Source organism: Pterocles gutturalis, unplaced genomic scaffold (assembly GCF_000699245.1).
Source record: "Pterocles gutturalis isolate BGI_N339 unplaced genomic scaffold, ASM69924v1 scaffold12696, whole genome shotgun sequence".
NCBI lineage: Eukaryota > Metazoa > Chordata > Aves > Pterocliformes > Pteroclidae > Pterocles > Pterocles gutturalis.
The window spans coordinates 6,472-31,959 of record NW_010105587.1 but is presented as its reverse complement, the minus strand read 5'-3'; the positions used below and the strand labels follow the sequence as shown (position 1 = coordinate 31,959).

At 42.0% G+C, this 25,488-nt stretch overlaps 1 protein-coding gene across 1 annotated transcript; it reads right to left on the bottom strand.

Moving 5' to 3' along the window:
- LOC104471940 (metastasis-associated protein MTA1-like) lies at positions 1 to 25,488 on the bottom strand (the record flags this gene model as incomplete). The annotated part of the gene is made up of 9 exons (XM_010087456.1): positions 1 to 139; positions 4,492 to 4,643; positions 7,510 to 7,541; positions 18,902 to 18,937; positions 20,097 to 20,249; positions 22,112 to 22,201; positions 22,520 to 22,709; positions 24,385 to 24,536; positions 25,373 to 25,488. Coding segments are annotated over 9 exons (1,060 nt in total), but the record flags the coding sequence as incomplete, so codon positions are not given.

Sequence of the window (25,488 nt, the reverse complement as noted above, 5' to 3'; positions counted from 1 at the left end):
TTAATCCTCAATGATTATGGGTTCATCATTCATGGGCTGGCGGAGCTGCACTGCCTGGATGGGCCGGAGGATAATAGGCTTGTAAGGGCGTCTGGCGGCTCGCTTGGCTTCAGAAGAGGAAAGCAGCTTGCGGATTTTCCTGCAGACAGTAAGGCAGAAAGGAACTGATTACAGAGACCAAACGCTAAGGCACTGTAGGTTTCTCAGTTTCTCCAAGGGAAACCAGGCCTGCACATCCAGAGGCTGCTCGCTAATGGGGTGGGCTGACGCTGTTTATTTCAGCGATGTCTTCCCTGGGGGAACTTTTGTTTTCTGATTTATAAACCCACCAAGGAAGAGGAAATTGCATTCTCTGTTACAGAATCCTTCCCCTGCAGAGCAGAAGGCATTCTGGTCCAGCCTCATAGGACTGGGGTCCCCTGCTGTAAATATAACACATGAAACAGTTATGACAGCCTGTTTCCATACCACAAATTTATTTTGATGCAGGCAGACGCATCGGTTGGACATGCTGCTGTGACAGCTTTGTGGGAATTTACAAAGCCAAGTTACAACCAAACCTCTTCTGGCAATGTTGGTCCCCTTCCTGCTTGCTAATCCATCTCTCATGGAGTGCCCTGACATCCCCCAGCCCCAAGCAGGTGCATGCAGCTGTCTCTTCAAAAGAAACCCCTCGCAGCACAAGCCACCAACATTTGGGCTCCCATGGAGCTACGCCTCCAGGCTGAGCTGCCATAGGGGAGCTGCATGACGGCCACTAACCACTGAACCAGTACTGGAGGCCTTCCCCCACACTGGGAACACTGATAGGGTGTCTCCCCCTCTTCTTTCTCCCACCTGGCATGTGCCCAACCTAGAAATGGGCAATATTCACGTCTTGCATCTGTTAAGAGCTTCCCTATATGTTACAAGACTAGCAACAAGTCTTATCAGGCGCAGGGAGTGGTTTTCTACACGGGGAGAAAGTAAAAGAGAGACAGAATAGAGAGAGCATGCACTGAAGTTTTAAAATTAGCAAAACAAGGTAGAAAGAGACAATACAAAAGGATTACTCATTTCCTTTTGTCAATACCAGCCTTAGAGCTAAAGGAAGTAGCTCAAAAAAAAAAAAAAAAGAAAGAAAGAAAGAAAAACAGCAACAATGAAAAATGTACTATGTAATTAAAATGAGGAATTCCTTTCCACAGGATGTTGCTATGGTCAAAGGCACATAGAGATTAGAAAGAAAAGTGATAAATATTCACAAGAGTGGTTCATAGTGGTTCATCAGTACCTACAGCCTTCAGTTCAGGAACTGGAGCAACAAGGAGGGTCTGATAAGGAAGCACTGCCTACCCTTATAGGCTCCTACCTTCTGATTTTTTAACTTCCCATGAGAGACATGGTACTGGACTAGAGGAAGGCTTTACAGTCCACACCTCAACTATCTATCTCTCAAAGATAATTTTTACATTTTTGGTTACTCAACATGGTTGGGGGCAAATTTTTCATTTAAAAAAGAAAAAGAAAACGGAAGAAAAGACATATTTGTACAAGAAGCTGGTCAAAATACTTCCTCCTTCCTCCCAAAAAATTTACCCTCCCCACCACCAGAGCTGAAAAATCAACAACTTCAGCTGAAGATCTCTCTGGTGAGATTTGGTCTCTACCTGTTCACTTGCTTTTTTTGCCCACTGCACAGAACAAGCCTGCTACATAGAGCTCAGGCACACAGACACACTCCTTTTGTTTGCTCAGTTCTAAAGCTGAAAGGGCACAGGGTGGGGAGAGAAGAGAACAGGGTGGAAAAGTGGTGGTAGGGAGAAAAAAAATAAATTCTCGATGTGATGATTTTTCCAAGACTGGCTTAGCTGATCTGCTTTTCGCCAGCAGAGCTTCTTACAGTATCTGCATGCGCTCAATTAGACACGCTGCCATCACAAACACGTCTTGTAGCAGTTCTAGATTCTGATCAGGTCACCCGCTGCCTCCGCTTGCATAAATTATAAACTCTGCTGAGTTCCTTAGTGAGGCTTGAATTCAAAAACTTATTCTTTTCAGTTGACCAACTTTTTCAAACTGTTCCCTCAAAGCTATCCAGTTTTCTAGCACCATTCTCAACGGTGCCCCCCAAAAGGGGGAGGAGGGAGGGCGTAAAACTTTAGGAAAACCTGCTTTCTGTGACTGAAAACACAGCCTGACCCTCAGCTGGAGGATGATATGCAGATATTGCTGCTAGATTGATTGCTGTGGAGCCAACACAAAGCTCAGATTGTTTCAGAGCTCACAAACAAGCCTTACATTCTTGTCACTGGAATGCAGCAGATGGTTCAGGGAAAAGTTAGAGGTGAAACGCCCGACAGAAAACCCGTGCCGCTTACAATGCTACATCGCTCAGGCTTCCCTGCTTTTCAGCAGGCTGTCAAACATCTCTTTTCAGCACTCATCAGTCAGCTAAGCAGCAAGGCTGTCAGACAAAGAAGCCCCTTCTTCCTTTTTTTTTTAAATGGAAGAGATAAGGTCTCACTGAACTGAAGTCTATCACGGCACTATGATTTTATTCCTGTGTTAGAGATGTGCTGATTGCTGTGGGACTGATCCTTCCTGCCTCCATCAGTGGTTCTGTATGAGCAGACATTTCTGTGCCCCCACAGTAAGTTGTTCTCACGACCAACATCGCACTTGATGAATATTCTCACTGTTCTGTACAGATCAAAGGGCAGGACCGTGTAGCAGTGACTGACACGTTACTACCACTGACCTGCAGTATTTCTTGTGGGTTGGACGATAAAGATGTCAAGTGTTTTGTAGATGCAGGGTTATGAAATAAGCCTTGAACATCTAAGGACTGAATTAGATAGAGACTGTATACCCCGCATCTGCAATGGCACATAATTTGCCAGAGCTGAAGGTCTGTAACAGGATCCCAGTACCTCTTTACCACTTCCCTTGAAAATTAAATAGTTCTCTCACTTTAGTTTCAATTATATAAGAGACCCCACGGCTTATTTTCACAGCATCTCGCAGGAACAAAAAAAGGGAAAGACAAGGTAAAGATGTATGCTGGTGTGAAATGCTCAGCTGCATTAAAGGAACAAGCCTGACAAGGAAATCAATTTCCTATTTCTTCTGAGTTCTAACAGGGGGGTTTCCTGCACTGAAATCTGGTGATCCAATAGATCAGTGATTAGTAACTTGAATGTTACCAGTCTCAGCTTGTCTGTGAAGCCCATCTTTGACACTAGGCCCACAGAATAGTCACTTGACACTTGAAATGCTTTGCAGGCTAAGGAGGAGGCTGGGGATGTCAGGACTCTGAGCACTTCATGCTGAACAAATGAATACTCAGAGTAGCACCAAATTTAGTAGTAACGTTAAGGGACAAAGTACTTAAAATTCCTGGTCTCCCTGGTCACTCGTAAGGGCTCAGACATCCAGTAACTGCCAGGTCCATCTCTGCTAGGTACTGAAGGGAAGGGTAAGTGCTTCTCTGCCTGTTGGGGCACTGATACTGAAACTCTTGATAACTCCACGCTTCAGACATGGACAAAAGCCAGAGAGCACCTCTGCTTGCAGAGAGGGCTGAAAGCAGGGCTGTGGTTTCAGGTTTTCAGGGCTCTGACTTTCTTCAAGGTTACCCAGGAGAGAGGCATCAAGTTCTTGTGAGGAAACCACACAAGCTTATGTTTCCACCTTTCTAACCACATCCAGGAGCACTCCTCCCTCCCTAGGAGCAACACAGTACTGGGAACACGCACACAAAAGCTTTGCTTTGGGGATCAGGCCACACAGTGTCTATCACTCTGTCAGCAGCCTGTAGACAGAGTTTAAAGAGAAACTCATGCAAGGAAAGTTTCTTTTACTATTTTTATCCTGTGGGCAGACTAACAAGAAGGACTAGCAGAAGCAGTCCCACCAAAGGAGGAAGACGACACTGTAGGACTAAATCTCACCACTACTGGTGGCAAATCACCGAAGAAATGAGGCAACTGAGCCCCCAGAAACCCTCCGTGTCACTTTCAGGTTTTGTTACTCAGACACACTAGGAGATGTTCTGAGAGGGAATACAAGACACTTCAGCATGCAAGAGGGCATGCAGAGCTCCAAGTGTAGGAGGCTCTGTTCCTCAGCACCACCTGTGCACCAGAAGGCCCCTGTCCTGTTACTGAGACACTGCTGTGGGACCTCCAAAGGCATTTACGGGTCTGAACCATGTGAACTCCCCACACCTCAGTCTTCCTTCCATTATTGCCCCTCTCTTACAGGAACTGCTCTGGAAGAAGAAGAATCTGCTTTCTCTGGAATGCAAGTGCATGATTAGGCATATCAGATATGATCAGCGATATCACAGCCTTTATCCACCTCAACACCAGCAGTGGTGTCTGCATTCAGTCTGTACCAACAGATCTGCTGAAGAGATCCCTGTCTAACCACAAAATCAGCTGCAACACCTACAAGGAACACAAACAAAAAGACCTCCCCTTAAATCCTCTGAAAGACCAAGTTTCCTACCTGGTTTCTTCAGTGGCCATGTAAAAAACATCATCTGGTGCATCAATCCAGTTCATCCTCCTCCTTTTCACTGGAGGCATGGATCCACCACGAATTAATCGGACTTTTGTTGGGTATGATTTCCCATTGAGCAGCAAGTTTCGGCTTGGTCCCTAACGTGATACATAAAAAAGTACAATTACAGACTGCAACAAACCTGCAGCAGCATGTGATAAGCACTCAAACAAAGAAAAGAGAATTAAAGTTTGCATATCAGCTCTTGAAAGTTTCTGGTGAATATGTCCCCTCTTGCCCATGACTGAACACAGAATTCACATAAAAGCAACTGTCCACAAGCAGAAGTCAGGCACCTTCAATGTACAACAGGGCAGCAATATTCCAGCGACAGGACAAATAATAAATAGAAGGCATCACCAATAATCTGTTGCTGTGTCAGAAAGATGACATCAAGTTTGAAAGATTGAGCATAAGACTTAGATTTCAGCTACTACCATAAATCTAGAGCAACTCTATTGATTTCAGGGAAGGAAAATGCAACTACACAGCAAATCAAACAAAGATCTGAAATTACAGTTATTCTGGGGTACCAAACTTACCCATATCCTTTTTGTTCAAGGAAGGTTAATATTTAGTGATATATTAAATATGTTGTTCAAAACAAACCTAGAACTACAAAGCTTAGCAGCTTTCATCATAAATCCTTTTAGCATTTAACACCACAGATTTCCCATATGTAATACATTTGCTTTGTGTATCAATACAGGTATTATTTTCCAGACCCACAGTAGTTCCCTTCCACTCCACTGGAAAAATATGAGCTGTTATTAAGAAAGGTGCAGATGCAAGGGAGCAAAGGATTAAGCTTCTCAAATGCAGCTGTCCTTGATCATCTGAAGTCCAGTTCTGATGTCTGCTGATTAGCACATTGAGAAATCCCACTGAAATCAGTAACACTGGACAGTCAGGAAAGATGCAAAGTAAGGGCCCAGAAAGTTTGATGTGCATAAATTAAAGCTGGTCAGAAAACACCCCAGTAGAAATTTAATTCTGGTATTTCACAGGCCATCTTCTGAGGTCAGACCATCTCCCCAGGTGCACCAAGGCTCCCCCTTCTGTCCACAAAATTGGTAAACTGCACGTGCACATGAGGGATGTCCAGCCTGGGAGATCTACCTCAAAAGGAAAGGTGAGGACATGAGGTACTTAAGTGTCAGGTTATGGCAAAACCTCAACCAAATTTTAACACTCTGACTTAGAAAGGGAGGACTTCCGTCTGTCAACCAAAGAAAAAACCCAACAAAACCCTGTGTCTATCTCATTTTCATCTGAGGAGAAAATGAAAAATGATAGATGATTTTTTTTTTTGACCAGCCTTAATCAACTGTGCTAGCAAGATCTGCTTCCTGTAGAAAATTAGGAGCTAAACTTTAGAGCTAAACAAAATCCCACCTTTTAAAATCCTGAGCTTTTTAAAGCTTTTGTATACCACTGCAATAACAATTTAATTTCTTACTTGCCCAGCTCCATGTTATACAAGACAACTTTGACACCACAGCAGACCACTGAAATACTTAAAGAATTGCTTTTATATTTGAGGTTTATTGAGGAAAAGGTTTCAAATAAAAAGCTTTTCTGTTAGTTTTGGTTTTTACCCCTTTCAGATTTTTCCACGAAAATCCTCTCATTAGTGTTGTGAAGGATATTTTGTCTGCACGTGCTACTTACACAGGAGAACAACTCTGGAGGAAGTTCTTGGAAATACCTAGAAGGGGCACCCCTGTGCTTCCAGGATGCCCTTTTTCTACCTGTACAGAGCAATCTGTTTCAAAGGGTGCACCCTGAAAGATGGATCTTTAATTTCCAGTTCAGTAGCACACTTTATCAAGCAACCAGAAACCAAGGCAGTTCGAGGGTTTCACCGTAAATCACCTAAAAAGTGTCAGGTCATCACAGATTTCTCCCACTGCACTGAGCTGGTTTATTCAGCAGACACAAACAAGTAGCCAGTCTCCTCAGTGACAAGAAATGAAGCTGAATTCAAGGAGAAATATAATTTACCACTTCATATCAGATGCTCAAGTAGCAAACCAAATGAATGCTTCGTTATTACAAGCGGACCAACATGCTCAAGTTATTGCCCACCCTCCTGACACTGCACACTACCCAAGAACATTATTGGATTTAATAATGCTTGTGATCAGCATTCAGTGACCATCCATCATACCTGCTGCTGACTGACCCATGGCAGAGTGACTCCACTGACACTAATGCGTTGTGGCAGTTCACCTAACGCGGCAAGCTCCACTTTATCAACACCAGAAGATCATTTTTTTGTGGGGAAAAAAAAATTATGCTTCAAGCAGTCTCCCATAAGCCTTGCATAAGGGGGGGTAAGTGATGCACAGCCCTTGCGCTGGCTCCTTCAAACCAAGGTGAATTTAATGAGAAAGCATTTTGCCAGAGATGCAGCAATCAGACTGGCTATTTGCTTCTGTCCTTTGATAAAACTCAGCATAATGGATGAAAGGCTAGGAATCGTTTTTATTAAAAAAAAAAAAATAACATGAACCCCAGGCATTCTCAGTAGACAACTTGCATACCAACTTCCTAAAAAAAGAAATGAAAAAAAGAAACTGTTTTCCAAACAAACCCTTCCATCAGTTAAGCCTTCCTCCTTCAGTGAAACACATTCCCCCTAGAAACACATCCCAGAACTTTGCTATAAACAGCCACTCAGTTTCTGTATGAGCAGAAACAAAAATGTTGCATTCCAAAAAGAATCTCATTTATACATATACAGTTAAGACAGATTTGAGGTTTAAATTATATTTAACCACTTGGATGTTTCATATGCCCCAAAATAATTATTTTTTTAAAATTTTTCAATTAATTGGGAAGTATGACCAGCTGCAAACAGCAAAGACGGAAGTGAAACACTAGGGTTTAATGGGGTATTCTATCTAGCATGGGTTAATAATTCTTCTTTTCCCTGTTTTGGTTAAATGAACATTCTCTTACCATTTGTCTGGTTTGTCCGTGGTTAGGCAGACCTAACAAACAGGAAAGAGAATAGAGCTGGTAAGACCATTGCTTTTCCAAGACAGAAAAAAGTACAAAATCAAAACACACGCAGCTATGATTGCAACTGTGTTGTTTTGCTAAAACAAGAGTTGTCTACCAAACTAACTTCTCCCCTCCTCGAAAGATAACTGAGAAAAAAAGCTTCCTTAACAACACAGTTTGAAGAGCAGAGTCCCCAAGTTAAAAACATGTTCCATTTGCTCAGTCTTTTCTCTGTTTACTCACACCTTTCTTCAAACTACCACTAAAACCACACCTCATCTTTCAGATCTGAGGTTTTCCTCAAGTCTTGGGAAAAATCTGGTGTTCTGTTTGAGTTTTGGAGGAATTTACTGACATTGAGAAGGAGAAAGTGGAAGGTATTATAATACACTGTCAAGACAGCAACAAATAAAATCTTTCCTACCATCGCTGGATCCCCAGGGAACTCTTCAGCTCAGACATTAGCTACAAGCTGTGAGCAAACAGACCGTATCTGCTGACCCCACCACAGAAGTAAATACTTCCACAGGCGTAGCTCCATCAGTCACAGAGCACAGCGGCTCCAGCTGTCGCACAAAACCCTCCCCCAGTAACACACACAGCACCGTCAAGCACCGAGCACAACAGCTGGATTTTACTGGTGTATTCACTGTACTACCAGATACCCTATCGCTGCCACAGCGTATAGGCTGAGCTGCACTTAACATACGAGACCTTGCAGGACACACAGTTATTGGGACAGAAGAGAAGGACGTGTTGCTGTAAGGCAGCAGGGTACGTCACGGAATGGACTGGGAGACCTAATGAACCTTTTTGCTAGCACTGTGTCGTTTTCTGAGATGTATCCTCCCAGAAAACACCATTTCATTAACATCAGTGCACCAAACCATCCTTCTCAGCCCCTTCTGGCTGAGAACCAAAACGTCTGCACATCAAATCCAACAGGTACAGCAGGACAGACATCAGCAAATGCCGTCACTGGCTGCAGAAGTTACCAGTATGAGTCCTATATGAATTTATAGCAAGCTTCCCAGTTTGCCTTTTGAAATTTCCCATTGCTAGCCTGCTAAGCTGTGATGAAACAGCAAAACTTTTTAAAGAATCCAGCAAAAATAAACTTTTCCAGCTCATGGTCCATACTCCAACAGATTCCTTGAGATTCTCCTCGGTAAAACCAAACACAATGTACTCTCAGCAAGTATGCCAGGCAACACATGGCACAGCAACATATCGGGAGGGAGGAAGGCGGAACAGGGGACATGTTCTGAGCATTGAATATCATGACAACACATTAAAATCAACAGTATATATCCAGTGCATTTTTCACTCTGAATAGACGTATGCTGTTAGCTACTTCAAACATGAAGACACACAGTTTCAATTTTTGCAGCATTTTTGTGCCTAACTATCCAGAGATATGAAGAAATAGTTGCCAAAAAGATTTCCATCAAATCTGTAGAGCAGATGTACTGCGCAGCAAGTAAGAAGACCAGTAATAACCTTCGGATGTTGACAAAGGCAACGTAGGCGCCAGATAATCACTTTTTTACATGGGAGCAGCAATCGCATCCAAAACACAGCTGTGAGCAGCCGTTTGAGATGGATGGACAAAGAGCTCCACAGATGCTGTGAAACAGCACAGCCAGCAGGATGCAACCTGAATCTGCTGGCTTCAGAGCTAAGCTCTAGCCTGCTTTTTCCTTCCCCCTTCCATAACAGACAGATAACTTTTTCTCCATTCACAGGAACTCTGAGAGATGTAAATCAGCTGATGCTAGTCCCTGGATTGAAGCCACACATTTCATTTTAACCACACTCCAGATCAGCTCTTTCCTTGTGCTAAGAACATTCTTGATGGCAGAAAAGACCAGCCTACAGGAGCGGCTGATAGTTGGCTGCTGCGAGGACCATTGCTGGATGTAAAACAGCCAGTAACAGTACTATTCCTAAGCATATTTCACAGTGAGAAGATGCTGAGACTGACACAAACTGAGCAAAGGCTGAGCAGACCTGCTACTCACTCTGAGCCCCAAAGCTTCAGAGCCTTCAAACAGCAAAGCAGCAGTGTTACACCAGGGACACACCTCTCTCTGTAAGCTGTGACTTCTAGGATGAAGCTGCCCATGACAACTTTTTGCTCCAGTAAAATAAGACACAAAAAGTTAGTTTCAATAGAATTTATACTCTTGCTATCACAGTAGTAAGATATCAATTAGCATACTGATCTTAGCTACCTGGGAATTTTCCCTTTAGTCACACTTCGATAACGGGAGTTTGAAAGAATAAATATAAAAACAGACATTGAAAAGACTAGCTTCAGTGTGTAATTAAAAAAAAATCACACTAAAAGCATATGCAGCTGAAGCACTGCTATTAAACGAGCAACTTTTACCCAGAACGGTCACCAAAGAGATGCAGAGAGACAGCATAACATCTGTAACCCACTGTGGAACAGCTGCCAAGCCACCAAGATGCATCTGTAGTCCAAACAATGGATTCTCACCCAAAAGTTTTTGGTGGCTTCTGTGCAAGAGATGAGATCTGTGAGAGGCACCTCTAAGAACTAAAGTAATCCACCATCTCTGGGTGAGGAGTGGTACAGACAGGTAGCTCACCGTATGAGACAGAGTCCTCCCTGACGTGCTTGCTCCATTTTCAGAGGGAGATTTCTCACGCACATGCACCCACAAGCAGGTTAAAAAAGTAGGACAGCATATGAAGATAAACCAGGAGCAAAATCCAACAGGGTTCTGGCAGCTCCTCTACAGGAAAAAAAACCCGTCTTTTATGGAGGGATGCCTAGAGAAGCCACATGGTAGAAAGCGTGAATATTCTTTTCAACTATATCTAAGGTTGAGCTGCTTAAATTTGCATAGCTCCACATCAGAAACAACACTAGACTCCTCCAAATAAGGAAAAAAAAACCCAACAAACAAAAAAGGAGGCGACCAAACCTTTAAAACCACAAAGTGTAAATGTCTGAATGATGAATCCAAGCAGATCTTCCACTCTTCTGCAGCCAAAGAAATTGAAATATATTCTGAAAACTCAAGATTATTTTTTCCACAGCACTGAAAAAATCTGAAGTGCTACAAAACAAAATCTCCTCCCACTGAATGCCAATGTCTCCTCCATACACTGAAATAAAGAGGAAGTCCCAGAGGATAAAATGTGGACAAGGTAAATTGAAGGTATGTCTGCAGATAAGCATAGATGTCTTTTGCCACACTAGTTACTGAACCGGCAATAAAACAACTGATGACAGTACAGAGATCAATTGACACTCTCAGAGCATGCCTCCACTCCCCACAGCTTGGTGACAAAGACCTCAGAACTGCTCCTCAAGCATAAGCAGAATTACTGACATTTTGGCTCAAAACCAGACACAGCAGGCTATGATGTCCTAATGACCCTTTCATTATGATGAAATACACTTTCACCCCAAAAAAAGGCAGGTAGGCAAGGACTACCACAAACAGCAAATGCAAGTCTTACTACTGTTACTTTGCAGCTTCATCTTTTGGAGATGGGGGGAACAACCTCTCAGTCAATCCACCAGTTTATTTTCCAACAAATTCACATCATTTGAATCCAATTCTTTCAGATTTGTTAAATTTAAGACAAGAGAACACCCAAACTTCCTCAAGCACCACCTCAAGAGCATGCTGCAGGAGCAGGGAAGAGCTGGCATCCAACAACACAGAGTGGAATTGGGGAACCTCATATCCTGATGGGAAGCAAACCAGCACATCTGGTCCCACTGGAAGCCTGAGAGTAGGCGTGCAGGCTCTTCACTGATCCAGCCCCATTCCCGGCGAGACCAGCGAGAGATCCTCAGCATCTGAATGGCAGCATTTAAAAATTACTCCCACTGCACAAATTCAGCCTGCCTGCTTTGTTGCCAACTCCACACAATGCACCAGGAAACCAGGACAACACAACTGGCATTTAGAGAAGCAGGAGAGCCTAAACCCCCAGCAGCGTGCCGAGCTCCAACTGGGGTGCAGGGATATTTCCATGAAGTTACTACAGCAAGCATCAAGAAGTTGCAGAATAAGCACCAACCGTGGCCAGTTTTCTACTTGGGCAGAAATCTTCCAGTGCTTTTCCGTGCCTCAATATACACACCATCACCTGTATATTTACAGACCATTCCACAGTTTGGCACAAGAAGTCTGTACAGAGCTGACCCTAGTACCAAGGAGGAAGAGTAGCCCAGCTTCCAGCCAATGGATATAATTTGGAGTTGTTAAACTTATATTTACTCGAACTTACTAACTCCAATCTTCAGCATATCCACCACACAAAAAAATATGGGTCCTTCGTCTCATGTTAACATAATTCATCTTTTCTTTTTTTTTTTTAAACCAACCAAAACATCAAGCAATTAGTCACAGATGGTATTTTGTTTTTAACTTCTGTTTACCAAAGAGAAGTATCATGCAGAACATGCAATATGCAGTGACTTTCATAAGCACATCTGCGGTCACAACGAACACAGAGAATTTAACACACACTTTTACAACCAGCAAGTTTACTATACTCGATATATTGCTTTCAAAAATCCATACACTCTTTATATGCATGTTCCTTTTCCAAAATAATCGTTCTCCTGGGATTCCATCCTTCCCAGCAGTAACAAAACCATCAACAGTACCACATTTGTGAGCAAGCTAGAAAAAAAAAATACAAAAATGCATGCATGAATGTGGCTTGATGGACAAAGATTTCAATTCCCAGTTACTGGTTCACTTGAAGTAGTCCCTGTGTGTTGACATATACACACACATACAGTTTTTGCAAGCTTATAAGAAGGCTTTAGTACCTGTCTCCTAAACTGCCAAGAGTGTGTTAATGCTGTGAGCAGATTGAGCATCTACCTTCTAAGAGTCAAAGGCTATAAACTTTCAGGAATGGAAGTGCAGCAAGCAGAACAGAGCATAAATTGTACCAAACACCACTTAGACTAACATTTTCTTAAAATTCTGTTGTACATAAAAACAATGTCAAAATTGCAAATTACTTACCTAAATAAGTTCCTACCAAGATTGGCAAAGGAAAAGGAAAAAAAGATTTAAGGTTAAAAAAAGGAAAGATGCACATAGTTCAGAATACAGTAGCCCAGCCCCATGCAACAAATACAGAAACAAAGACTGTTTTGGTTGCAATGAAACACAGAAGTGATCACAGTTCTTTGTTGGACAGATAAACCCAAGACAACATTAAACAAACAGTAACTCCAAGTGAGAGATTCCACAAAGAAGAGCTTTAATTTTGTATGAGCAAGCAGTGGTTCGTTACCCACCTCCTTTCACTAACCCTGGCACATAAACCACAAGGTTGGATTTCGACAGTACTGCCTAAAATGCTTGGCCTAACAGCTCACACTGATTTGCTTCACAGGTACCTCGCAGATGATATGTTTGCTCATGCAAAGCTGCACCTTCTGCTAAGAGTACCTCAAGGACCCTCCTAATACTTCTGGGCAGTGACATCCAACTACAGCGAGTCAGTAGCTACCCTTGGACAAGCACGTTGAGAAGGGAGAGCTGCTGCCTATCTTGGTGCTGAATCAATCAATACTATCCACTTGCATTCCTACAAGAGCATCAGGGTTCTTTTCTGTCTGGCTGTAACACAGCAAGCGGTTAAAAAAGAGGCAACAAAACGATGCACCTCACTGCTTTAGAATTTGCTGATCCGAGCTATGTAAACTAGAGAGCACTGAATTATTCACTGTTCTTAGAATTGGGAGTACTACACATCATATACATGAGTGTGTGTGTGTTTATATATATATATATATGACATGTATCATACATGATGATTCCACTTAATTACAAGTTCAGGCTTTGTATTATCAGGGGCATTTGCAATTGTGCCCTTGCATTGTTACACTTTCATTTCCTCTTGTATTAATTACACCTGCTCCCTACCATTGCTTTGGAATGTGCACTCTCAGTCAACATTTGCATCTTACTCCATGCCACCCCTCATAAATGAAATGGTTTTCTCTAGTTGATTCACAGAGCATGGTACCCATTTTGCAATTTCATTTCCAGATCTCTCTCTCTCTCTAACACCAAAATAAACTACTCAAAGTATCATAGCTAAGCTGAAGCCAAGTGAAAAAAGTTTCACTTAACATCTGAATATAAAATTCTAAGTACAATTCTCAAAAAGAATCTGTACTTTTGGTATATACTGTAAAGCAAGGAAGTTGCACAGGCACATGGTTTTTGGGGTCTCCAAAAAGCGTTTCAAGCAACCTGTCATTCTTCCCAGCTGTGCTGCTGCTGCTGGCAAGAAACAGTCATTCCTTTAAGAAGCACTGAACATTTTCTCTCTTGACACTAGGCAGCATTACACTGTCAACAGCTAAAGCCAGGACTTTCCCCAGTACCCCATGTAGCACGTTATTCATTAAAGGACCAATGCTCCCTGTTGTTCACAGGCATTCCCAGACGGGCAGATTTCCTTTGGTTTGGAAGGGCAATCGGGGCTACTGCTGACAAAGGCAGAATTTTAATGCAATTTATGCATACAGCTAAGTCCAGATTTTCTGCAATGTCTAAGTTGCCCAGAAAAAAATCTTTGAGATAAGTCTGGTCACCTGCACAGCTGATGCTAAAGAACTTCCTTATATTCCCACCTCAATAGCTGGTTTTGATCAAGAACAGTATTTCCACTTTCATGCTCATCTCTTATTATTAAACTAATTCCACGCTAGGTGGATGAATGCTGCCGGTTCCAGGAGTTCATTTACGTTTCCCCAAAAGGAGATGAGAAACAATGAAGCAGAACAGGTTAAATTAGGTTGACATTCCATTTCGGTTTAGAAATCCCCAGTAGCAGAAGCAAGGTATTCCAATAGTTAATTAACCTCCCTCAAAAAAATCTGTTTGTTTCCAGCCAAAGTTTTTCTGCTGTACCTTCTGGCTACTGCAGCTCATTATTCCATTCCCAGCTAGACTAAAAAGCCCTCTATTATTACACTTCTGCTGCTGCTGTCAGCAGAGACAAACATCTACAACTTCCACTTTGATAAAAGCATTTTCCATTATACAGTGTGTTTTCCAGTCCCTTCACTGTTTTCATGGCTCTTCTATAAACCCTCTCCAATTTTCAGCATTCGATCTGCTACCATTTTATCAATGCAAGTTTGCTGCTGGGAAAAGCCTTTCCTTTATTTCAGCTACTCATTCATGTTCTCTCTCTTTCTGCCAAGTTTAGAGTGCATGTGATGACCCTGAAAACCAAATTTGATTAAATGAAAGCTAACATGGTGTAAAAAATTTGCATAGACAAGTATCACACAGACCCCACACTGGATAGCTCTAAGAAGAAAAGTAAACAAGGTCCAGAACATAAAACATCCTCTGTCTCTCTAGAAGAAGTTTCATGGTAAATATTGTCAGCCAAGCTCCAGAGCAGTTATGAAAAAGCAATAAACTAATACATTTTTAACATCGCACCGTACTTGACAGTTTATGAGACTCCATGTACTTCTCATGCTCCAAAACCAGGAATCTCGAGGAGTTTGTCCATGCTAACCTAGCACTGAAGAAGAGCTCGGAAGGCCACCGTATGCCTAATGATGTCTCCAATGCAATTTAAAGAAGAGGAAAAAAAAAAACCAGATGAAAGGTCTACATCCTTCTTATGAAATGGAGTGGACAGAGAGAGAAGAGAGACGAGATTAAGAATATTTCTTGTTCTTGGAATTCAAGCACCAGTCGAAACAGGTGCCTGGCCAGACAACTCATATTCAAAGCTTGAATAAGTTCAGCTCTCCAGGGTTAAACTGGGATAATTAAGAAAAAGAAAAGTTGAAGATATGCAGCTGGAGTTAACAGTAGCAAGAGAAAAAACAAGCAAAAAACAAGATTCCAAAGGAAAAATCTGAAGTACTCTTATAAGGTTCTGCAATTTCCAACATTTCCATAACTAGTTTTAACTAGTTCTGGCCACAGCCCACCAGCAAGTCTCCTTTTTATTTCCTCCTTGATCTCACTGCTGAGGTTCCCCTCTTCCCAGCCCTTCCTTACTTCCCATTACTACCTCTCTTCACACAGAATTCACCTGACCAACCCACATCTACCCATAGACCAGGTGGTCTTCCACTCCCGACCCTTCCACCCTCAGTCATCATTTAAGCTCGTTTAGGAACGGTGTTTCCATTTACACAGCAAGTTCATCAAGGCACTTTACTGATTAACTTTTCTGAGGGCTGAACTCTAACTACCGACCACCCATCGCCCTAAATCCCCCAGCATGGTAGAGCCTCAGATGAAAATCTTCCAGCAGTGCTGCGTGAAGGAACACCCCAAAACCTACATGAACAGTTCAATTTTCAGTGATGTTAAACAGCTTAATTCTAAATGAAGGCAGCAGGTGCCCACAGGAATTTAAATACCTCAGAAACCTGACCACCAATACACAGGCACAACATGGATCTCAGTGCTTTACACGAAGCAGAAATACAAGCTGCTACTTGGCTCATTCCCTGAAAAGCGATCTCTTGATTTTATACTGCATTACGATCAGGCCATGAGGAAAGCTTTACAAACTCATCACATGCAATTAGCTCAACAACCAGCCTTAATTTACAGCATAACCACTTCTCCCATAAGTCTGGAAGCAATATACCAGCACCAAAAGACTTCAGCACCAGAGACTCTGGCTAAAGCCCATTATAATAGCTGTTCACTGTCACGATGTCAGAGACTTTGACACAGAGACCTGTCCAGACCATAAGGTAACTTCCAGGTGCCACCAATACAGCACATCATCAGGAACCCCAAACCCCCGGATAACTGACAGAACACTGCAGTAGGTTAACACCTCCCTGAAAACTACGTCAACATAGATGGACAAAGCGTCGTCCTGCACCCAAATTTGTGCACAAAGAATATTTTCAGCCTCTCCATGGAGTTGCCTTAACAGCAGTGTTCCTTTGCAGTACACTCCTCCAGAGACCTAAACCAGCCAGCGTGCCACCATGTACCACTAAGGGGAGAAGAAAAACATAAAAACAACCAACGCCCCCTGTGCAATTATTATAGTATATATATGCAATTATATAATATATATAGGAGCTATGTAAATGAAGAGTCTAACTGGTTATAATTCGGTTTTACTTTCATTAATCGTTTTCTTCTATTTTAGGTGCATTATAACAAAAAAAATCAGTCATTCTGGACAGATGGGTTTATTTCAGTCCTTTTATACCAACCCACTGGCTCCGAAATTCTGGTCACAAGGCTTCATCACTCTTGCTGCCATTCACTCCTTCTTCACAATGATTCCAACTTGTGCTCATCCTCCTCTCCTTTCTCACCAGCACCTCCCAAACTAGTAAGTCTGTGTGACTCCACCCAGAGCCAAGGAGAAGTTCTGGCATGGCACAGGAAACGCGCATTAGCCATGCCCAGAGCCAGCAAAGCTTACCAGCTCACGTGCAAGGCAACTGGGAACCAGTGCTAAGTGGCACCCACACACAAACTGGCTCCAGGCCAGAAACAGCTCCACCAAACTTCCACCATCTGTTTCCCTGTAACCAGTAGATCTTGATCAAAGTTCTTTAAACCTTGTTTCCTTGCAGGTGGTTCCCTTCCCTCTCTGTTTCTGCAAAGCTTCCAGCAACCCAGGGGCAGAAAATATTCCAGATGTCAAAACTGCAGCATGACAAACATTTTCCATTCACAAATAAATCTCAACCAAAAAGTTTAAGTGAACTGCTCACAAGAATATCCAGTTAACACTCACTACCCCAGCAGGTAAGCAGATTCTGGGACTGATTTGTGCTCTGCTACATAGCAGATACAGGAGCAAATACTACTCCAAGTATTTCAGTGTGTGGCTGAGAACAGACCGAGCGGATAAAGCAGCAGGCGCTTGGTGAGAGCCAGCCCTGCACAACTCCACACATATGCTTCAGAGAAACATGGATTCTGAGTGGCCTGAACAGGTACTTCACCAAAATCTTCCTTTTGCGAACTGCTCCAGAAACAGTTATGACTCAAATGTATCTACTCAAATATGAATACCAGCAGACAGACATTTTAAAACACTGAACCAAGAATCCTCCATTTCCAGCACACAAATGGTCTCAAGGTTATCAGATCCAGTGGCCTACACAAAGAGAGCCTGAGAGAAGGGTCAGTTCTTCTTCCACCTCCCTCCTTTGGGCCACACCTCAAGGCTTCAGAAGTGTGTCATCTGCTGACTCAGCAGTCCCCTTGCTGATGAGGACATTGAGCAGGGGGCAGCAGGCATGCCCATTAGCAGATTGTCACTAGGAGCTGTGGAAATCCAGTGAGCTACTCTGTAGCTACATCCCTCCTTACTGGGCAAAGCTTCCGAGGAAGCCAGAATGACCAACGCAGCAGGGTTTTGTTGTTCTTCCCAAAACACAAAAGTTAAACAGCACATTAAAACTCAGCAACACAATATCAAGGTATAAATTCCCAAAGAGAGCAAGACAGTAGAACAATCACTGTCCTCATTCTTACTGTATTCTCCACATGCACTTACATATGCATGCACGCAAATATTGGTAACAGCCATCCACCGTCTCAGCCATTAAACACAAAGGTTAACATCAGGGCATGCAGCGTGGGCCATTTCATGGTAACACGTAAGCTTAAGCTTTTGTGTTCACCTGTCTCTCAGTGACATTTGTATATCCCAACTATTCAAAATTGGTCTGTTCTACTGAATTTGGTTAAGTGACATCACATGTACATTTTCTGCATTATCACTACCTAAAGCTTCCAAGGTCTCTTCACTAGTCAGAACAGATTAATTTTTAACCTGTGGAAATTTTGAAAACCATTTCTACTGCAAATAGACAACACACAGTCTCTCACCCGTGAGACTGTCCACTCACAGGGGAAAGGATAGAGGCTTGAACTTGGTATGCGATGTGAATATTGTCTTCTATTTCTTTTGGTTGATGTGAATTTAAAGTAGTTCAGGACGCACGAAACTTTTGATTTCTTAAAAGCCAAACAGTGAAACACCACCTAGTTTCAAACCAACCATCACAGCTTTCAGCAGTTTCACAAAACTACTAGAAAACTGTTCTGTCAATTTGAGGAATCAGTAATAGATTCTGAACACAGCACTTCATGTCTTCCGTACGGTTGTAAGACTTATCATCTGCATGTGGAAAGCCTGGAAGGTGAGCAGCATAACCATGGGTGGAAATGGTTACCCAAGGAACACTTAGACATCAACACAGAAGGTGCACACAGACTCAATAGCCACAAAGCACAGACAAGCCAGCAGATGAAACTAAAAATCACTCTCCTAGCATAAGCTGAGCACAGCTTCAAGGTCTTACCCCTGCTAGGCATCAACAGGCGCTTCTTCATGTTGCCTGATAGAGCACAAGTGAACAGAAAAGAGAAAAACATCACATCAGCAACCTGAGCAGCAGCAAATTTTAAAAGTTCTTAATGTTAAAACACAAACAATAAGATATCAAATGTTTGTAATTATATTTTAGATAAACCACATATAAAGTTAAAATTAAAGGTAAAAAATGAGACAAGATTCTTTGTATCTCCCTCCCTGCTAAGTCACCATTAAAGCAACTGCTCCTTTCCGCTGTTAAGGAGAGCTGCCCTCCATCTTCTCACTCCTGTTAAGACCATTTGAGCAGACCCTTTTATCTTCATCTGAGAAAAAGACTGCACTTTCTCTTCCCCGACACTCTAAGGCAAAAGCAACTCTTCAGAATGGAGCCCTGGAGTCCGTGCCAGGAACATAGTGCGTCTATCTCCCACTTCAAACACCTTCCCCTTGAGTTTTATTCTTGAGGAAATGAAGCCCAAACTCCACTGCACAGAGGTGCTCAGTGACAGGGCCAACCAAAGCAAATGCTCTGGTCCTGCGCAAGGCAGGAGCAGGTTTATGCCACGCCAGATCTGGTATGTCTGCCTCCCTCAGCTAAGCAGCAGCCTGCCTCTCTCAACGGCACGCAGCCTGTGGTAGCTTTGCTGAAAGCCAGGTGATCCACATGTTAAAAAGCTACGTGGGAACTGCAGAGCCCTTTTTTAATCTGCAGGTTAAAACCAGCAAAACTCCCTTTATTGGCTTTAATTGGCTGCAATATCCAAAGGTTTCTCAGTCTGTGTATCTCATTTTAACCTACAGGTTAAAAAAGCTGTAAACCTCAAAAGAAAAAAGAAACATCACTGGGAAAGGCTATTAAGGTTTTCTTCATAGTACTCGTTTAAAAACTGAAGGGAAGTTTCTTCTTCACCATCCCATTTGCAAGGCTGGTCAACCTAGGCAGGGTTCCACTAGCACAACAGCTATGTGCATGCACCACCAGGCAGCACACATCATGTGTCTCACCCAGACGGAGAAACTGGACAAGTGACTTTTACAAAAGGAAAAAATTAACCTCCCTCAAGAATAAGAAACTTGGAATTTATATAAAGGACTATAGTTTTAAATAATCTCCTTGAATACCGAAAGGACAGAAGAAAAAGCCTATATAGACAACATATACTTTGCTCAAAAATATTTACCGTCCATTCCATTGTGTTGTTCGTAACTTCTTTTTCCCAGGATAGTTGGGGACCCATTATTAATGACAGGTGTAAACTTAGCAGGAGTCAGATTGTTGAGAGAACTGGACAAGCTCTTTGCAGGATCTGGTTTCGGAGGACACGGATGAGACTCTATTGTAAAACAGCAAGGTTGGGGTTTTTTTATTAGTGAAGATACTGTAATTATAAATCTTAAAAAAACTTGCACATTTCCAAGGTGACCAAGTATACCTCCCCTTATATACAGACTCTCTGAGTCAATAATTTTGACTGGAGATTGCTATTTATATAAAAGCATTTTAAGTATATTTTGGAGTTCACCTCTACTGAAGATATTAAGACCAATGTCATAACACTATCCTAAAATAAGAGTTGATAACAAAAGCACTCTATATCTACTTCCGAAACATTATTCTCCAACAATTTGGGATCATTTTGGGGGTGCTCCATATTAAAAGCCATCTTTGGGCAGTCACACAACATCCCTAAACTCTGGGGAAACCACAACTTTGCCAGTTTTGCAAGATTTGTAGAAAATATGATTTCTAAACTGGTCAAAGAAGCGAGGATTCAAAGCACCACCGTAAAGAACACAGTGTGAATTAAAACTTTTGACTAAGGCAGAGACCAAGCACACGCTTTTCAACTGAAAAGATTTAGAGAAAGTTATAAGCAACACCACATGGGAGCTTCAACTGAGTTTTTCTCTCGCAGGCCCAACAGCTGAGTAATGTATAACTTAAAGCACACTGAGCACTACACCTCTAAAAATACATTCTTGCCAGTCCCATCAGCCTCCCTCTGTTTATTTCACTCACTTTCCCAGATCAACAGTCCATTGGAGAGCCTGACACAGCATTAATGAAATCTCAGAATCTACTGCTACCTTCTGCACAACTACTAAAAGCAGGATTTTACCCAACAGCAAAGCTCCCTTTATTGGATTTACTGGGTTGCACTATACATACCCAAAGGTTTCTCAGCCTGTGTATCCCATTAGTACACAGCAGAAGTACAACACTCAACAGAGAAGCAGTAAATATTTAATCAGCCCTGAGCCTTACGATATTTCATCAACAAAAGTGTTCAAAGAAACATAAAATCAACGCCAGTGTTTCTTATCAGAGTAAAAAGGCAATCAATCTCCTTGTTAATCTGTAAGCCCTCTGAGTACCACTGTCCAAGCTAGCTTTCTGTGGTTAGACTCACCTTAGACCACTGTAACAACCTGAGACATGTCCTCAGGGTAACTCTAGCTAGAAAGATTTTGCTTTCATTTGGAGTCAGAGCTAGCATGTCGCATAGCTGGCCTCTGCCAGCACTGAAAACTTACAGCAAGGTCCCGGACAGAGCTACTCAGTAGTGCCCCACAGATCAGCCGATGAGGCACAAGTCCTCAAGAAAACCGTAAAAAAAACAAACCCAAAACTAAGAAGAAAGTAAAGAATGGAAACATAGTCCCCTTGTCTAGCTCCAGCACAGAACAGCCAGCAACTAGTTCACAAGCTGCAGGACACAGCACTGTCCTAAACCCAAGAGGTTTCTTGGAGGACCCAACTGCAGGAACTGCCTCCAGACAGCTCAAAAATTGGAACAAGGTGACTGACCAGTTGTTCCCAAAACATTACGTTCATGCCTCCATTAGGAGATGGTAACTTGTCTCCACATACATTGGACGCCACAACAAACACACCCCTCCCTTCACTTGAAAAAGTTTCTGATACAGCTCAGTGAGCCCACAGTGGACAACTGAACCACTGCATCTGCCAAATTAGGTAGGAAAAGGAGAAAGGACAAGTTCATAGGAAGGTTTTCATGTTTTGTTTTTTAATCCAGAAGCAGCACCTAAATCCAAAACCAAATGGAAAAAGAAATGGTTAGCAGAATTAGCTGCTAGGGGTTTGGTTTTTTTTTTTTTGAGTGGGATTTTTTTGTGCTTGGTGTTTTTTTGTTTTTGTTTGGGTTTTTTTTTTTGGTGTTTTTTTTTTTAATACCTAAATACCGGAGTACTGCTTCTAAAGGCTTTCGAACCACTTGCTTTAACAGCAATGGGTTTTCTGATGCCTCAGGTAAACGTGCTGTGCCTGTAAAACAAAGAAAAATAATTAGAGGGTAAAGACACTTAGACATTATAGTAAAACCACACGAAGAACAAGTGTCCTGAAAGAGCTTTCCAATCAAAAGCAATTTTACAGGTTGCGAGCATGTCTTGTCAACGGGCCACAATTGCAGAATGGTAGATGTAACAGCAAACATGAATATTTTAAAACAAAAAGTATAGCTAGATTTTGTGAGAACACTAGCTACAAGAGGGCATCTCAAGAAGTTGCAACTCAGACTTTATAGGAAAGGAATCTCAAAAAGCTCCTTTGCAAGGAGGTCCCAGCTGCATCACCACTCACATTCTGCTTTGATTGCTGCGCTGTTAATAGGCAGATAGGGATGTCTTGCCGCATGCCAAGGGCGCAAGATATCTCGACATAAACGTCTGGCAATTCTTGTCAGTTTTGTTGTATGGAGATAGAAAGCTTGTCGGGTCTTCATAGCAAACTTGGGACTCCCACTGTTTCGTACTGGCACACCATGAGGACTCTAGAAAGAAAGAAAAATAAATATGATTTCTAAAAAGTAATTATTAGAAGTATGGTTTTAAAGAAGAGAAAGAATATCACATAACATCACTTTCAACTACAGATTCACAGACATTAGAACAGAGACAGTATTACAGATGAAAATATATTTTCAGCCCAGCTATTCCCAATTTCCCAAATCTTACCCATCAACGTTTGGAATTTTCTTCCAAAATATCTCAATGGATAAAACAAAGGTAAACATTTTCTCTTCACAGGGAAGTATTTATTTCTGTGCTGTCCCAAGTTTTAAAGTAGGGATCCAAAAGCCAGACCTAAAGAAGTAACCTGATGCTATCACATGATTTACTGTTCACAGAACCAACAGACAGACTCTCAAACTTCGGGTGCTTAAGTTGCTCTGGATATACAATGCAAACTCCTTATAAGAAAGCATTTGGAAGAACAAGAGGAAAATCAGAAAGCAGCTGTTAGGCTAAAATATACATCACAAGCCCACTTTCCAAAGCAATCTTACAGCATGCAAGAATGTTTTTGTCTCAAGTTGCACGAATTTGTTTTAATTCTTACTCTGAACACAAGGAACGCATTTACAGAGTTGTCCAATATTCTCTGCATATAATAAAGAAGAATACTGAAAGACATACTGCAGAGAGTGAAAGAAGTATCTACTTCATGAGAAGCAACTAAGTCAACCAAAAAAATAAGGAAACTAGTATCAGGTTATCTCAAACCTGCCCACGGTTGGAAAATAGGAGGAAATTTCAGTTTGTGGAGAACAGGCTTTCCCCTCTCTGACTATTTACATACTTTTTAACTAACAAACAAGAGTTACAAGACTGATAAAACCTGGCAGTTATCTCAGCAATTAGGTAGCTTCAGAGGACAAACAGAAGCCTGGAAAGGACAGAGGTTAAACTAAAGAAAGAGAAAGGGAATGACAGCAAAGACTAGGAGAGAGGAAAGAAATTAATCTAAGACCAAACTTCAGCGTGCACTATCCTTCTGTCCATGTGATGCAGCTACTTTTTCCAATCAGCTCAGTGTATGATGCTTCCAGACTGAACTTCCAACAAATTCAGAAAAATTCAGATCATTTTGGTTTTTAAATAAAAGGGGAGAAATTAAACAGAAGCAGCTCATACAATGCTTACGCAAACCTATCCAAAAGGAAGGAGGATTAATTAAAAATACAATGAAGTAGAAAAACAAGATAAGGGATCTCTAGAGAGCCACTAGCTATTCGTGGTATCTAACGCTGAATGTGCCTTGGGAAAGGGAACAGGTTTCAGGAAATAATGAATCCCTTTATGGAAAAAAAAAAAAAAGTCCTCTTCCCCCTACAGCACAAATCATGGAAACCAAATACCAGAAATACTGGCTGGCATTTCAGTTTTTTCCATCTTCATTAAGTTATCCCATGCATTTGATGGCTAGTTTGCTAAACAAATGATGTTTTTTTTCCCCAGGGCAGTACTTGGCAACAAATTACTTATAGCTGAAGTAAACGCGCCAACTTCTGCAAGACGTGAAATACCAAACCCAAGGACAACAATGGAGGCTGAAGGCAATCTTTTTGTTGTTAAATACTTAAGAACTGTGAACAATTAGTTAGATATCATGGCACCTAGCTTTCCAGGCCAGAGCACTGAGCAGTCTGCTTTGCAGATACCTACCAAATTATTGCGGTTTGGTCCTGGTCTCTCCCCATCTAACCGTGTTGGCATTTTCAAGCCACCGTATTTCTTCCAGTAGGTCCAACAGGATGCACAGAGGCGACACTGCATGTTAGGGGGACCCCAAGAATACCACTGGTAAGACTGTGTGGCTAGAGATAACAAAGGTGGAAATTATATATAACCTTAAACAGGATCACTTTTCAGAGCTTATTCTCTTTAGAACCATCACAAAAGAAAACAATCACAGAAGAAAACCCCCACAAAGCCAGTGCAAAGCTCAAACCAACCCTAAAAGCCTGACTATGGCTTCACTGTCATCACCACTGTTAATCATACTTGTGATTTCAGCAGAATTTATTACACGTATAAACCCCTTTTAAAACATGAACAGAAAAGAACAACTAGTAGGATGGGAAAATCTCCTGCCAATGAAACTGAATGCTCTCATTTTGCAAGACTGGTAAACAACAACTTCTGCAGAGCATGGGAAAGAGAGGAACTCCCCATCCATTAATTTTACAACTAAAGAACATAAGAAATCTGTAATTTGACTTCTCGTATAGTCCTATCTTCCAGCATCTCTAAAGGCTCCCCATAAAGGAGCACCATCATTAGAACTCAGTATATTAATATCAGGCAACAGACCAAATACAATGATATCACATATTTTGAAATCTAATAACAAATTATGAAAGAATAGTCAAGTTCACCCCTTAGTGACATAAGTCTTTGCTGAACAGCTACCTGCAATCACGCAGGACATTTACTAACTCCGCCTTTAATACATCATAATTTTATTTACAAATGTAACACCAATAACCAAAAAAAACCCCCTTTGCTTAAATGCTGCGATGTCAAATTCTGTCCCCCCACCCTTCCAAAGCCCCCTCTCCCACCCCTCACCACAACACAGCTTTTATTTCACCGTCTGCAACACAGCATTCACGCTCGCTACGCACAACTGCCATGCTGGCACGTCACTTACTATAACAGCTTTCACAGGCCCGTCCTGCTCCCGCGTTCTGTGCCTGTACTCCTGTACCATTTACCACTCCTGGTTTGACATTATTTACATTGATCTGGTTGGGGTTTGGCTTGTTA